Source organism: Taudactylus pleione, unplaced genomic scaffold (genome assembly GCF_031769625.1).
Source record: "Taudactylus pleione unplaced genomic scaffold, aTauple2 ptg000375l, whole genome shotgun sequence".
NCBI classification, from domain to species: Eukaryota; Metazoa; Chordata; class Amphibia; order Anura; family Myobatrachidae; genus Taudactylus; species Taudactylus pleione.
Genome location: NW_028284776.1, coordinates 122,001 through 139,605, shown reverse-complemented (window position 1 = coordinate 139,605; position 17,605 = coordinate 122,001). Strand labels below are relative to the sequence as shown.

Below are 17,605 nucleotides of genomic sequence, written 5' to 3'. Positions count from 1 at the left end.
AGAAACCCCCCCCGCAGCGGGGAGCCCGATGACGCGATTCGCGCTAAATCGCATCATCGTTGCTCCACCCCCTGCTTCTCAATGCCTTTATTTTGGCATTGTGAAGAGGGGGTAGGGCCACGATGACGCGAACATGTGGACATGCCCCTGGCCCCGCCCCCATGGGGAGTCAGTGCCCGGCCACGCCCCCCGCTGTGTGCAGGCATTCTGCTCCCTCCCGGAAGGAGGGAGCTGAATGTCGGCAACTATGCCCTACCTTGCACATCCAGAGAGTGCAGTTGACCCACCCCTTTTTTCATACTACTCACTATATTTGACCCAGCTCACTCTCTCCCTCACCTGTTTCAAGAAATTCAAGAATACAGCAGACTCTATGCTTATAAAATTAACACGTAGAAAACGGATGTCTTGGACTTTGATGTCTCACAAGAACTCAAACATAACTTGGAACGCACCTATCCCTTTCAATGGAACAGTCGACAGATTAAATGTTTGGAGATTTACCTCACTAAAAACTACTATCAGCTTTTTTTAAGCTAACTACCCTAAGTTGTTAGCACAATTCAAAACAGATATTGACAACTGGAGCGGTTATTATATCTCTTGGATTGGCCGGATCAACACAGTTAAAATGAATTTATTGCCACTGCTCTTATATTTTTTTATTGGGTCAATTGTATCTTTCACTAGCAGATGCTGGAAAATTACACTTTTTCTCTTAGACTGTCCATTAGCATATTCACCTCTCCAGTGTGGGAAACATAAAGAGGATAAATAAGCAATGCCCAGGTCACACACATTGTTCTCAAATAGGATAATGAGGAGCAGGGCCGTAACTAGGGGTGTGCAATCGGTGGTGCTGCACAGAGCATAGGGCTTCTTGGGCGGCAACATCGCTGCCCCATGACCCTTGCTTCTAACTAGCAGGTTGCTTGTAAGGACAACCTACAGTCAGTATCGCTGCGGCAGTGCTGCCCATAGTGTCCTGCTGGCGCTATAGGCAGGCACGCTGCCATGTGTACAGCTGCCTGGAGTGTCTTGAATATCTTCTGGGCACTGCTGTACTGCCAGGTGCTGGTGGCCCCGCCCCATATGCACAACGTCATGCGCAAAGTGGGGGTAGCACTGAGCGCCGTTAAGCACAGTTACATTGCTAATGAGGAGATAGTACAGTGAAAGCCATAACCTCCAGCCAGTACTATCAGGATCCAGTACGAGAAGATTGGAATTTTGCTATACCAAATGCTTAGATGAACATGTGATGTGATTATAAAACATAATATAGTAATTATCCTTCAAAACATATAGCTAAGATTGCATGTATCTTGTTACATTGCGGATTTTCAATAAAAATTTAATTTTGAAAAAACAATGTAGTAGTGGGGATGTGTCAGTATAGCATAAATGCCCATAGCTCATATAACAGGGTTAATATGATTTAGTTTGTAAGAGCCAGCAGCATATGATGTTCCTGTTATACAGGAGAACTTTGCGCTTGGTGTAAATGTGGCCTATATGCTGTCATTGTGAAGCCGACCACATCTTAAGATGCGCTTAGTACTGCAAATGGGCGAAAATAGAACACTTCTGTGTATGAATTTTAAAAACATAAATGAAGTTAATTTTGTGAATCAGGCCCACTGTATACAGCATTTCTGAAGTTGGGAATGTCAAAGGCATTGTGGAAAGACAGGTAACTTTTTAAAATGTAACTTGGTATATTTGGCATATTTTAGGTCATAATTTCCCTGCCTGATGATGAAATTTCCATCACCGTGGTCTTGTTGAAATCTCTTAACGACAGAGGATTTATGCATGATTTGACAAGAAGGCTGAAACTGGATTCAAAAATAGATAAGAAATGAAATAGATATTAAAGATCGCTGGCATGTATCATAAAACACATGTACGGACAGGGGCACTGATAGAATCCTATGGATCCCTCTCCATAGGCTAGAATGACTAAAGCCAGCTAGTAGAGCCAAGCTCCAGAATGCTTTGCATTCTGGAATTTGGTAAATATTAGAAATAGCAGCCCTTATAGAAACCTATGGGGGCTGCTATTGCGATCGAAAACGGGGGATAGCAGCAGATATTTCAGATATCTGTTGGAGTTTCCCCCTAGATTCAGTTTCCCTTAGATTCAGGGGATACTGTAATGCAGTGGTTCTCAAACTCGGTCCTCATGACCCCAAAAGTTCACGTTTTCGAGGCCATGAGGCAGGTGCACAGGTGTATTCATTACTCACTGACACATTTTAAAAAGATCCACAGGTGGAGCTAATTATTTTACTTGTGATTCTGTGATGAAACCTAGAAAACATGCAGTTTTGGGGGTTCTGAGGACTGAGTTTGAGAACCTATGCTGTAAACTAATACACCCATAACCCGCAAATTTCCTTTGGTAAATAGGCCCACTGGTAAAAGAAAATGAAATACACATACAGTTTCTGGTATACAACTTGTGAAGAAAGTTCTTAGGTGCTGGTAGTTTCAAAATAATACACACACCTTCCAATCTAACGTCATATAGAACAATATTAAGTCAGACCCTCCAACAAGACCCGTTCCATTAGGTACAAAATCCTCTGCTCCTGGACATTCTTTTTAATTTATGATTGCAGACACCTGTGTTGAAATACCTATAAATTAGGTGGGAAGTCCAGGAGCAGAGCATTTTGTACCTAATGGAAGGGGTCATGTTGCAGGGTAGGTTAAGGTAAAAGAGAATTATAGCTGTAGCCACTAGATGGCAGTGGAGCTAAATTAAACATACATGTATATATATAGCTATATATCATCAAATTTGTTAGTTCAAAAGGTCTCTTTTATAGATAAGAGTGAAGAACAAAACATACATTACTTGAATATAGGAGTGTGTACCACTCAATTAAAGTTAGCCACCTAAATGTCTGACTAATACTGAAATTCTTAGGTTGACATCTTGTTAAAGAGACATACAGAGGTGTTCTCCTACACCTATCCTCAATACGCCACGCATCGGCGACATTCCTCACATGTGTGGGCCACCATTTCCCGTGCAACTCTGCTAGCACCAGGCGTCTTTTTTCCAAAAATGCATCTAAATTGCAATAAGATGCAACTAGGACGCACCAGGAGACTGCACTGATTAATTTCATATGTGACACTTGTATATCTGTGAGTGTCTGAGGGGTCTATTTACTAAGTCTTGGATGGAGATAAAGTGAACGGAGATAGTCCCAATCAATCAGCTCCTAACTGCCATGTCACAGACTGTGTTTGAAATATGACCGATAGGAGCGGATTGGTTGGGACTTAGGCATTAGTAAATAGACCCATGAGACATAAAACTGAACTTAGTGTGGAAAAAAGCTGCGGCCATTGCATCGTGCCACTTCACATGCTGATTCAGAGACTCAGTCGCACAGAGACATACAAGTGTTTCATATCAAATTAATCAGCACAGTATGCTGGTGCATCCTAGTCGCATCGCATTGCCCTTACACGCATTTTCGGCAAATAAAGACGCAAAAAAGAAGCCTGTCAAGGGACATGGAAGAAAGTGAAAGAAAGAGTTCAAAGTATATCAAAACACATACACACACGCATATATATATATTTATTTATTACCAGTTATTTATATAGCGCACACATATTCCGCAGCGCTTTACAGAGAATAGTTGGCCATTCACATCAGTCCCTGCCCCAGTGGAGCTTACAATCTATATTCCCCATCACATGCTCACACACATACACACTAGGGGTAATTTTGTTGGGAACCAATTAACCTACCAGTATATTTTTGGAGTGTGGGAGAAAACCGGAGCACCCAGAGGAAACCCACGCAAGCACAGGGAGAATATCCAAACTCCACACAGTTAGGGCCGTAGCTGGAATCGAACCCACGACCATAGCGCTGTGAGGCAGTAATGCTAACCATTACACCATCTGTGCTGCCCATATATATATATATATATATATATATATATATATACATATGTAGATATATAAATAAAAACAGTAACTAATAAATAAGAAGTAGATATATAGATAAATGATAATATATATATATATCCGCTGCCAAATATGGCAATGTACCCTATACTCCTTGGGCTTCCTGATGAGCTTCCTCGTTCCTCGTCGTAGTGCCCCTATCCGAGAACAGCTCTGACTTCCATGGGAGGTGCCTACTCTTCACCGAGAGTGTGTGGCTGAACGGGAACATCATACTGGAGAGGGAGCACTTCACGGTGGAGGAGTGTTGGCTGGAATCCACCTGCAGATTCAGCGTAGGGATGGATATCGGAATCTGATGGTTACTAATAATGTTTGTGTTACGATGGTAGTAGTTTTTACCAATTGATGGTGGTGGTCCGATGTTTGCCACACTCTAATGAAAATCATTTTAAGGTGTTCCGATGGTTGTTTGTTTTTATTAAATTCCTCATAGCTATGCATCCACAGGCACCTTCCTGGCTACTGTGACTGCATCAGAGCATCTTCATGAGTTTGTTGGAGGCTGTCTCTCACTCTCTGGGCCTGATTAAGATGTTGGAATAGAGTAAGATACAGCAATTAACTCTGTACCTGGACAAACCGGGATCCAGTCAAGCTGCCGGTGGACGAGATGCCGGACGTCAGGACACCAACGTCGGAATCCCGACGCCTGTCAGAATGCCGACGCCAAGATACTGATGTCGGCATCCCGACTGCCGGCATCCCAAAGGTAAGTATGCGGGTTAAGTTTAGGCCGGGGAAGGGGGGTTAGGCACCACCGGGGGGGGGGGGGGCGGGGGGTAGGGTTAGGCACCACCGGGGGAGGGATAGGGTTAGCGGGGGAGAGGGGGAGGGTTAAGTTACTTACCGGCCCGTCGGGATCTTCACCATCAGGATGCCGCTGTTGGTGTTCCGACCGTCCGCCAGTATATCATACCGATTCCGTTTGTTGCAATACAAGGGGTGCAAATACACACTTTTTTTTGCATGTGGGGTAAATACTGGCTGTTTTTGCATGTAGCCTACAAATGCTGGACAGCTTTATTTTTAAACTGGAATAAAGATTTCAGTTTGGACACACCCCTCCCTAATCTAAATTTCTCTGCACATTTTAAATCTGTCCCACGTGCAGTGCAGCACGGTTTTACCAAGATGCACAGTTACTTGCTCTTTCTTACTCTATTCCCAAATGCACAGTGACTTGCTCTTTCTTACTCTATTCCCAAATGCACAGTGACTTGCTCTTTCTTAAGCTGGCCACACACTAGACAACCAACCAGCCAACTAGTTGATTGGTTGGAATGAAAATCTGGTATGAAAGCAAATTACAATCAGCAATTTGCTCCAAAACGCTAGAAAATGGACAAAAACTTTTGTTTGAACAAATTGTTTAGATTAAATATTTAACAAATTTGTCTGACGACCATTTTCATCTGTTTTCTGGCATTTAGGAGCAAATTGCTGATCATCAGTTACTCCCATACCTTACCAGATTTTCATTCCAACCAATCAACTAGTTGGCTGGTTGCACAGATAATCTTTAGATGTTTGGCCAGCTTTACTCTATTCCCAAATCTGAATCAGGCCCTCTGTCTGCCTCAGAGGTGATCCTGCTCCAATCCCTGTCTCCCTCCCCTCTAGGCTGCTGCTAAGCAACAGGGCACATTGATAGCTCCGATTGGCTCTCACTTTGCTGTCTCGGCAGGGCAGATAATGTACTTCAACTTGGTGTAAGATTAGATTTTTTTTCTGTGACTGCTTCACTAAAATTGTCACTGCTTGGCTCCCCTTTGTCACAGATGAATGGTTAAACTTTCTTCGCCCAATTCTGTATAGAATAGTTAAAATCCCATCAAAATCCATCTAGTGGTTCAAGAGATTAGCCTGAATGAACACACAGGTCCCAGAACTGGGAACTTTATGTTATATATAGAGATAGACAGACAGACAGACAGACAGACCGACCGACAGACATACATATGGGTCATTCCATGAAATATAGGACACAATACGTGAAAATTAAATTATATCAAAGCAGATGCCAAGATATTTTTAACTTAATTTGTTTCGACTGATGAACTTAACGTAAATGTCACAGTGACTTCAGATGATGTAGTTAACATTGGTGACTGGCTCTATGTTGAATATGATGGAAAGAGTTACTCAGGTGAGATCGAGGACATCAGAGATGGTGAATACTTATACCGCTTTTACACCAAAGTCCCGGGTCTGATCCAGGGTTTGGAACACGTTTCCAACCCGGACCAGACCCGAGATAGCTCCCCTTTTACACTGCGGAGCTGACCCGAGCTATGCCCGGGTCGGCACCGTTCACAGCGGACGCGGGTCAGCACTGACCCGGCTCTCAAGCGCAGGTGAGCAGCGCTTCTTCCCCTCCATCGCCCTCCGTGACCTACTTACCTTACTCTGCAGCGGTCCGGAGGCAGGAAGGGTAGGTGGGGTGCGCTGCTCCGCTCTGGTCGGCCCGGCAGTGAACGCTTGGAGATGATGTAATCTCCAAGCGCCAATCAGGCGGCATGCAGCGCGACCCGGGTCATCGTGACCTGGGCCGCGATGTTTACATTGCAGGGTGACACGGGAACGACCCGTGCTCAACTCTGCAAGCTGGCCAGGTTGGATCCCCAGGTCACTCGACCCGAGTTGATCCGTTTACACCAACTAAAATTCTGGGTTGATGAACGTTCACGTGCGTCAACCCGGGATGTTTCAGTCGGTGTAAAAGGGGTATTAGTGAGCACAATGGAGCCAGCTGGCAGCAACTGGAAATGGGCATCATCACCAGATGAAATATTTTATACATCTTCACAGTTAATCAGGAAGATAAACAGAACTACATTGATTAATTCACATGGATTCTATAGGTTTGAGTAATTTGTATCAGAGCCCTTTGACTGGGGACAGAAATGTAACGTGAGTCACATTTGTATGTAACACGAGTGACATGTCAAAAATTGATTTTAAGCATAGTTTGGTTAACATTCAGTTTTTTGTTTGTGGGTCTATCATAAGTTTAGGGTCTTATAAGTTATAGCATAACAATCATATTGAAAAAAATACTTAGGAGAGAAGGTTTAAATAAATATGTAAGTCTCCTCAGTTCCTATGTCCATTCTGTTGTAACATGAGTCACGCATATAAACAATAATATGTAACTACTAAGAGTGTACATTTTTGTCTGCTTCTAACCATTAGTTAAGTCTACCTAACCCATTTCTGCTCCTAAGCATTAATTATGACTACCTACCCCATATATTATTGTCACTTTTCAGGCTGTGTTTGAAAAATGACAGTTAGGAGCTGATTGGTTAGTACTTTACCTCAGTCCACTTTATCTCTCTCAAGGCTTAGTATGTAGACCCCAAAGTTTGTACAATTTGTGCTAATATTTGTAGATTGGGGGAGAAACAGGTACAGAAGAGAGATGTTCCACCATAAATAAAAAATTAACATACACCTGGTTAAATATATCTACAAAACCCAAGTGAATTTCCACGACCTCTGTCAACACTAATGTCAATATTTACCCATAGCTCTCTCCTTCTCAGTGATGGCATCTTCCACCTTCTTAGTAACTCCCCAGTTCCACAAGTTAATAGCACATTCATTTATCTACAAAGAAAAAAACAGTACTGTATGCTTCACAGGCCTGTGTCTTTAAACACTGAGATGCGGATTAATAAACAGCATGTACTAATGCTGAGTACACACTGGCTGATATATATAGTTTCTACAGCAGGCGAACAATATATCAATATATCATTCCAACCATCCGTCAGTGTGTACACAGGATATATCTGTGAATGACCTGCAGCACAGAAGATACGATATATCATGCAGGTATATCGTTCACATCGTTCGGTGTGTACTTACAACCAACAAGACATATCGGGGAGCAGAATCCATTCAGTATGATGTCACAAGTAGGCAGCCACACTCAAATGGACTCTGCTAGGACGATATACTGGGTGGACGAATGGCAAGTGTGTATGTACAAGATCGTTTGTGTATAAACCTTACCAAACTTTGGATTGGTCATCCGGGCGCTTGGTTGACCGATGCGTCAGCCCAGTGTGTAGCCCACATAAGGAATTACACAGATATTTAACATATATTATCTTCAGATTAGATACATTAAGTATTTGCCTTCAACAAATACAACAATTAAGAAAACAAGTATGATTCACAAACTGAAGAAGCAATACCAGTTGCAGCATTTGTTATTCTTGCACATTTTATTTTTATATACTAACCTGGATGTCAGGAAGACCTCGATTTGCATCTTCCTCTATGAATTTAATTTCATTGTACATCTGGTCAATGAGATTACTCACATCTGACGGGAGTTGTTTTTGCAACAGATCTATAATAAAGCCTTTAATAAAAAATATATAAGTAAGGAAAAAAATCATTAAATCTCACTATAAAATATATAAATATACTGAGAAACAAATTAATAAAATTAGAATTAACTGGAAAGTCTTTAGAATGATTAATGCTAAGTGTTGAATGTTATTGATCATGAGAAGGGCCAAAATAATAAATGCTAAAAAAAACCATACACATTAATAAACAATTAAATACATAAAAGAAACAGATATACAGTCATAAGAGGATAATAATTACTATTAAAATTTTTCGATGAACAATGCAGCCAACACATTTTGGCCTTCTGATGTCCTTGTGTGTTCCTGTTTCTTCATGTATTTGTATGTTATTGTATGTCTATATGCAACTCTGTATGTGCCAAGTACTGATCATGACAGAAGCACAAAGTGTCAGCCTTGCAGTGCAACCCTGGAATTGTGCCTTGTTTTGTGCACGTGCACCTCGATCTCCACCAAGGAACATCTGTCTTGACTAGCAAGATGGCGGTGTTTGTGGAGGAGTAGAAGGTAGCACAGGCGAAGAGGAAGAGCTAGAACTTACACTAATCTGGCAGATGTATACAAATCGCGAAAAGTGGCTTGGAGGGAAGACAAATGAGTTAAATAGGGAAATAGGTTCATTTGTGTAATCATTCACATAGCGTTTTTGAACCAAGACTCTAGGCACGATTTAGCGATTCGTACTTTTTCCTAAATGTTGCATCTTATTTGCATTGTAGCCACATAAAATAGGCACACTATATTATAAACTCCCCATCGCCTGATGAGTGTTCTCTCCTAACAGTGCAGGGTAAATCATCAACCATAGTCATAATGAAATAATGATACAGAGATTTATATAAGGGGAAAGGAAGGTCAGCTTTATATAATTTTAAACTAATTAAACTATTTAATGTATAACTGAACTAACTAATAGAATAAGAAAGAAAGACAGACAAAGTATGGTGGCGCAGAAAGAACGGCCCCACAATGCAAGATCACTAACTGCATACTCACATCGATCTTCTAAATGGGAGGCGAGCAGCCAGCCCATTACCATGCCCAAGGTATCCACCTCCCACCCCAATGACACAACGTGAGGGCCACCTGGTTAGGTGGTTGCCGCTGACCCCAGTAGGGTAAAATCAGCCTAAGCCATGTATTGGAAGGGAGAGCACCTCAAGCTCCAAAGACAGATGGCGACTGCTACCGTTCTTTCCCGCCAACAGCGGTTCCCAGCTAAGAACCGCACCGCCACCATACCCTAATCTACAACACCTTGACTTCTTCTAACTCCTCAATAACTCATTCCAATGCACCATCCATCCTTAAAGAGGACATCAGTGGACCTAATCAAAGCATGTAAAAGGACCACACCTCCAAAACCCTGGACACTGCAACTCACAGCCAGGTTTATCCATCTTCTGACCACCTACAGGGTCCCAGGATACAAAACCAGTTCTCCAACTCACAGCCAGGTTTCTCCATCTTCTGACCACCTACAGGGTCCCAGGAGACAACACCAGTTCTCCAGACCTGCTGTGGAATGATATCAAACCACAAAACTCTGCAATAGGGGGCACATGGCAATGATCGTCCCCAAATGAGCAGAAATGGAACACTCCAAAAACCCTTAAACCATCTAAACCTCTCGAAAACTGGAATAAATTCTGTATATTAAATAAATACACAACAAAAACACAAATAGGAAAGAAAAGAGTAGCAAAGACAGAAGCCTAATACAGGGAGAGAGAGGGAGGGTGGGGAGGGGTGATCCTAACTTGACCTGAGGCAAAACACAAAACATCCACCAGCCAGCATGCAGCCAAAGTTATAAACTAGTGGTAAAACAAAATTCCTCAGGACCCCCAAATATGACGAGTAGCAAAATTTTTACCGAAGTCTAAGGTACGTTTTTAAGCACTAGACTTTCCTCAGCTCATGGCCTAACTCTGATCAACGGAAAAAACCCGACACAATAGTCAATGCAGCTGAACTAATCTGAACTCTAAAACCGAAAAACTGCCGAAAAAACTTGTAATAACCATGCAGGAAGATGCAAATAGAGTGGGTGCTGACCAACAGGAGGAGCAGGGACCAACTTGTCCCACCCCCTTCAAAGCTCTCTTGACCAAGAAACACTTTGAAAGATCCTCCAGGCCCAAGACACAGAAAAAATTGGGACAGGCCTGCTAACATTGTTACCACTATAGAACTGGACCTGTCCCAATGCAAACAAGCTCTACGCAAAAGCAAGAATAAGCTTTCAACTGGTCTTACCTCGGCTCCCTCCATGGGCCAAAATGCAACGCCATGCCCACCAAGAAACCTGATAAATTGCATGGTCCTGGGAGCTAAGGACTGATATGCTAGTCCCTGCATGCTAGCTTGATAATATGCTGTACAGCAGAAGGGCTAGCAGGGCCAAATCGCAAAAATACAACTAATCAAAATGCAACAAGGCATACGCAAGCATGTTCTAACACCAGGGGTATGCCTGGCCCGAAATAGACTATTAGAACAATGTACGGCTTCATCCAGGTCCTCCAATACGGAAAAACTATGGCTGCCAGGCTTATACCTTCGCCGTCGCTTTGACAAAGTACGCCACTGAATCTGCATAAAGCGCAAAAGTTGTCTCATCGGAGCTGACCATCTGTTCGCTATGTCCAGAAACTGCAGTTATATCTCCATCCCAAGTGGGAGCACCATTCTCTGGAACCTCTGAAAGAGAAACAGAAACCAAAAGAACAACAGCACCAGCTATTGTAGACCTTGCACTATCCTACAAAGGCGTGTAAGAACATTGCCCGCCTTTGTAGCAGTATTAGTGCTCCCTTCATGGAATATCGTAAGGGGGGGGCTGCGGTTAACGCTACTGCCAACGGGGTCAAAGTGTATTATACGGTGTGGTGTGACCAGTGCAAATTTCCGAGAAAAGTAGGTTCAGGAACTGTGAGTGGAGCTACTAGGGGAGGAGTTAAAGAAATTAATTATAAACACACACATAGCCCTGTGTGTGACTATTATCTGTGTATACTTAGTATTACCATACAGAGCAGTGTGCTCACCATCAGTTCTCACCTCAGTGTTATAACTACAAACCGTGCATACTGAGTATCATTATACGGAGTGCGCTGTGTAGAGAGTGTTGTGTTCATCATCAGTGTTATCACTATACACTGTGAATACTCAGTAATATCATACAGAACAGTGTGCTCATCATCAGTGTAATAACTATACCCTGTCTATACTCAGCACTATTATACAGAGCAGTGTATCTTACCTTAGTGGTGTAACTATACAATGTGCACACTCAGCATTTTTATACTCAGTACCATCATACAGAGCTGTGTGCACACCTCAGTGTTACAACTATACACCGTGTTAACTCAGTACTACTATACAGAGCAGTGTTTTAACTATACACTGTGTATACTCAGTGCTCTTATACAGAGCGCTCACCTCAGTGTTATCACTATACCGATAGCTATATAAATAAGTATATGTAAAAAACTATATGTAATATGTTCTATAAGATCCCATTTATGAGACATTTTACCACAGTATTCGATACTCTGCTGTGGGTCCTGTAATTTCTCCTAGCAATCAAGAAAAATTTAAGAAATCACATCTTATGCCACTACACAAATGTTTAAAAATATAAGATTTTATTACGTGCAACAGTACCAATTGTATTTATTTAATCGAGTGTTTGTGGCCTCCAATATATTTGAAAAACCACAAGGAGATTCCGAGACACATAGGCAGAACCCCTGCGGAATATTAAAGAAGGTGTTGCCAACCATTCCCTCAAAAATATCAAAAGCATTATAGGGATTAAAAAGATTGAAGGCAAATGGCGTACAAAAGGTACTGATACCTTTTTAGCGAAGGCAGAAAAGAAATCCATATATGAAATGAAAACACTACAGCCATGGGGTTTAAATACCAATTTCGAACTAAAGTGGTTTTTATAGTTTTTTACATTTTTAAATGGTTTTGATTCATATAATAACATGATTTTAAATTATTTTTATATTGTGTTTTTATGCTGGTTATTTTATAGATCTTATTACTGTTTACATACATATATGCACTTTTATTATAATTGATATGCAGTTTTATATTTATTGTTTATAATACCAAAGCCGTTTGCTATATACTAATTATATTAGAGAATTACCTATTTTGCATTTTTATCAAAATAGTGAACTCATGTTATTAATTTCCGGTGGACGGACAAGTGCTGGCACGCAGACGTACACCCTGACTTGTCCCGTACTTTGCCGTAATGTTAGACCTAGTGGTCCTGTGGTTTGCGTCATGTGCTCCATGGCGTTGCACACACACCGATTCCTTATAAAGATGTGTTCCTGGTCTGATATACAAACACACCTAGAAAAAGACCTATAGGTTGAAATGCATTGGTGGAGTATTTTGGTACAGCTCAGTAGGGAGAGCTAATGAAAAGTTCCCCTATATGTATTGATTTGTACCTTTTCCAAAAAGGACATATGGTATGCAGCCATTTATCATTTGTATTTTATGTTGCAATAAATGATTTACTGCTTAACACTATGGATGTGTTCCCCTTATATTTTTTATGACATCTTTACGAGGGACAATAGAATATTAAGGGACACATAGTATTGAAAACTGCTTTTTGGAGGATTCAAGTTTGGATTACTTTATGACTTTCTGGATCATATTGTAGTATTGGTGACATCACTATCCGAAGGAAATTATCTTCCTATGAAAAATGTGACTATATATCAAAGATCTTATATTCGTATCTTTGAAACTATATGTATTTATCCTTACCCGTTAATTCTGGGTTGTGGTGTAACTTTTTAAGGTAGAGCGCTTGGACCTTTTTATTTTTGAAGAATTTGTATCTTGTGATCTGGTGTTTATCACTTAGGTATTAGGCAGGCTTCCTTCAGTGTGAGTGCACAAGTGTGTATTTATAATGTGTATACTCTGTACTATAATACAGAGCAGTATGCATACCTCAATGTAATCACTACGCACTGTGTATATTCTGTACCACCAGTAGTGTGTACACCTCAATGTTATCACTACACACTGTGTATACTTTGTACTACCATACACAGCAGTGTGTACACCTCAATGTTATTATCACTACACACTGTGTATATACTGCACTATTATACATGGCACAGTGTACAGCTAAATGTTATCACTACACACTGTGTATATACTGCAGCATTATTACATGGCAGAATGTACAGCTAAATGTTATCACTACACACTGTGTATATACTGCACCATTATTACATGGCAGAGTGTTTACCATCAGTGATCACCTCAGTGAGGATAATTAAATATATACACAATGGAAAGAAGGAAGACAGGACAGAAATGGAGGCAGATATATAAATAAATGGGAAAAGAAAAAGGCAGAATACAGGGTATAAGAACAGTGAAAACAGGCAGAGGGGCAGAGAGAAGGAGAAGAAAAGACAAGAGAAGACATAGACGTAGCAGGAGATAATAAATAGAAGTATAAGTCACATAAAGTAAAGTTTTCCTGTCACTAGCACAGCACCTGCTCAAACACCCGACCAGAGAAATTTCTATAAAATGGCTGCCAAGCAGCATCTCTGAAATAGCACTGACCCACCCTCTGCCAATCCTATAGGCTAACCAAACCTAACCCCACCCCACAACACTACCTCACTAAACAACTAGCCTCTCCTTTTCTAGAGGCCGACACCCACAGGCTCGGGTGTTTACTTTAACTCCTTGCATATGAAATGCACTCCATCCTAAGTACTGTTGTCGCACAGGAATTGCAATAATTCCTGCATAATGACACATGGCGCAGTCGTTCATATTGGAACTCTGGGTCTCATTCAGACCCGCTCGCGAGCGCAGGACGCTCGCAAGTGGGTCGATGGTACCCAAATGCGCATGCGATCGATGGAGGGAGCTCCATCGTGCGCATGCGCGAGACCCGAATAACGACGGCCGAGCCGTCGTTATGGGTCTCGCACTAAAGGGGGCGTGCTGTCGATCGTGACTGACAGCACGCCCCCTTTAGTGGGCGTGCCGGGGGCATGGTTGCCAGACGGAGGCGTTCCCATGGGAACGCCTACCGTCTGGGTCCGGCCCCACTGACATCACTAGTGATGTCAGTGGGAATGATTTTGGCTCTGATAGAGCCAAAATCACTCCTGGGCTTGCGGCAGCGAGACCCTACCGCAGGGTCTCGTCGCAAGCCCGATGGTCTTGACCATCGCGACCATCATCATGGACGCTCGCATAAGCTGTGGATGGTCACCCACAGCTATGCGAGCGTCCAAGAGGCCGCTCCATTTTCAGGTAGGAGGGCCCTGATTCAGAGCGAGCGCTCTGGTCAGAGCGTCCGGCTCTGAATCAGGCCCTCTGTCTTTTGCATTTTTTTTAATCCAGATTACCAACATAGGGGCATATTCAATTAGCTGCGAAAAGTCGGCGCTTTTCGTATGCTGTACTTTTCGCCGTCATCGCTGGTTTTACCTGCGGAAAAGTATTGCGTGAGTCCCCGCTTATCGTCCTATTCAATTCCAAAGGACATGAAAACGTAACCCGGCGAAACGCAAACAGGCAAACAGTGCTGTCAGTTTTGGGGAAATCAGCCTGACACCCCCCAAAAGATGCACTAACATTGGGGATCACTATAGAGACCCCCGAATAGACCTGCTGAAGGTATTTGGGGTACTTAAATGGGTCTTTGCACAAGTGGTGAAGAATAGCATTTAGCAGTTTTTTGGGGGAGAAAATAACTAGTCCCAGCAATTTGGGGTACATGAAAATGGGTGAAAGCATGGTTAAAACATGCCAAAGTGAAGTTTTAAAAAACGTAAAATACACACCTTCAGCACCTACAATCAAAAAAAGGTTTTACGTTAGTACCCCAACTTTGTACTTTTTTGCCCCCTTTTTCAAAGTAATTTTTTGGGATGTTCTTCATATTTTTGGGGCATTTTTTTTACGCAGGTAACCTTTGGGGGGCTGTCCTAAGAGTGCTGGGTGGTTTCCCAACCTTTACTCCCTAAAACCGCAATTCTGCACTTTTTTTCGACACCTATTCAGAGGCGAACCTTTTTCACCTATTACATTGCATTGCATTTTCGCGTACGCGAAAACTCTTTGGAATTGAATACTGAGGAAACTTTCAGACTGGCGAAAAGTCGCAATCGGAGATACTTTTTGGTGGATCTCAGCTTTTCGCCGCTAATTGAATATGCCCCTAAGTCACACACAGAAGTACATGAAATGCCAGCCCCAGCAGTTAGGGTACCCTTGCACTGTACAGTACTTTTGTTGCATTAGTTATGCGAATAAGAAGCATATTTTGAGAAAAAATTTCTAGCTCCATGCTTGGCGCAGTTGCAAGGTCTGTTGTGCGCCATAAGGGTTATTTGCCACAGTTTGAGCAAAGGTGTAGGGATACAGCTATATTTATAACACTAAATAAGGGGGCACCTCTGTCTATAACAATAAATAATGGGGCACCATTATCTATAACAATAAATAAGGGGGCACCATTATCTATAACACTAAATAAAGGGGAACCATTATCAATAACACTAAATAAGGGGGCACCATTATCTATAACACTAAATAAGGGGCCACCATTATCTATAACATTAAATAAGGGGGCACCATTATCTATAACACTAAATAAGGGGGCACCATTATCTATAACAGGCATGTCCAACATGCGGCCTGTGGGCCTGTGGGCCGCATGCAGCCTGAATAAAATGTTATGCGGCCCGACAGTGTGGGCCCAAATATATATAATAAGCGGCTCAGCTCCGATCGGGCAATGATTACTTTATTTAAAACTGGCAACGCTGGTCTCTGAAGCGATCAGAGTCTAAAGAAGCCTCTGATCGCTTCAGAGGCCAGTGTACCCAGTGATGCAGCGCGCATGTGACGTAATGACGTCACCCGTGAATGAGGGGAGCCTGCGCCTGCCGCTCTGGATCCAATTAAATCCAGTCAGCGGCAGGGTCTACACGGGACGGTGGGTGTGATGACAGCATGGACTGGAGCGGAGCGGTGCCCAGCGGCCATCGTGAAGAAAGGTAAATACTGCACAGGTGAATGGGGCCTGTTACTGGGAGGGGTACAGCATAATGGGCATTACTGGGGTACTGCATAATTGGCACTACTGGGGGCTATGCATAAGGGGCATTACTGGGGGCACAACATAAGGATCATTACTGTGGCACTGCATAAGGTGCACTACTAGGGGCATTGGGGGACTACTGGGGGCACTGCATAAGGGGCACTACTGGGGGTACTGCATAAGGGGCACTACTAGGGGGATTGGGGGACTACTGGGGGCACTGCATAAGGGGCACTACTGGGGATACTGCATAAGGGGCACTACTAGGGACATTACTGGGGGCACAACATAAGGGGCATTACTGGGGCACTGCATAATAGGCACTATCACTACTGGGGGCACAACATAAGGGGCATTGCATAATGGGCACAACTTCAAGGGGCATTGCATAAGGGGCTCTAATACAGGGGGGAACTGCAAAATTGCATATAAGACTTTTTTTTGTTGCGGCTCACACACTCTTAGACTTTGAATATTCGGCCCGGTTGGTATTTTGAGTTTGACATGTCTGATCTATAACAATAAATAAGTGGTACCTCTGTCTCTATAACAATAAATAAGGGGGGCACCATTATCTATAACACTAAATAAGGGGGCACCATTATCTAGAACAATAAATAAGGGGCACCATTATCTAGAACAATAAATAAGGGGGCACCATAAGGGGGCAATGTGCTTTATAAATGTATCCTTTAATGTTCATTGAGGGTAGGGTTGGTTAATGGTGATTTATAACAATATTTAAACAATTATGACTATTTACCTTTTGCGGCTGTTTTTATCAGTCTTTCAGAGAAATGCAATGAACTTACATTTCTCTGTAGCTATTAATGTGTTAATGTGCTGGTTGTTGTCTTTTACCTGTTAATTTCACAAAGCAAGATGTCTCCGGCATTGTTGTCTGTCTTGGAAAACCCTAGTTAAAGAATAGAGAACTTGGTTTATTGCTAATTATTTCCTTGATTGGAGGTGATGATAATATAAAAGCAGAATATACAGAGAGTAAAAAATTATGTAGAAAATACAATTTTAAAAAATGGAGAAAAACAACTTTATCCTCAGTTTATCATGACTCCCAATCACCGATTCACAATCAAAT

At 42.3% G+C, this 17,605-nt stretch overlaps 1 protein-coding gene across 1 annotated transcript in view; it reads right to left on the bottom strand.

Moving 5' to 3' along the window:
- Positions 1 to 17,401, bottom strand: part of TEX11 (testis expressed 11) — a 358,563-nt gene extending 341,162 nt beyond the window's left edge. Inside the window, exons 1-3 of the mRNA XM_088444985.1 lie at positions 17,368 to 17,401; positions 8,250 to 8,371; positions 7,524 to 7,608 (exon numbers count right to left, since the gene is read on the bottom strand). Coding sequence (XP_088301111.1) covers positions 7,524 to 7,608; positions 8,250 to 8,371; positions 17,368 to 17,401 — 241 coding nt within the window. The remainder of the gene's footprint in view (positions 1 to 7,523; positions 7,609 to 8,249; positions 8,372 to 17,367) is intronic.
- Between the last annotated feature and the right edge of the window lie 204 nt (positions 17,402 to 17,605).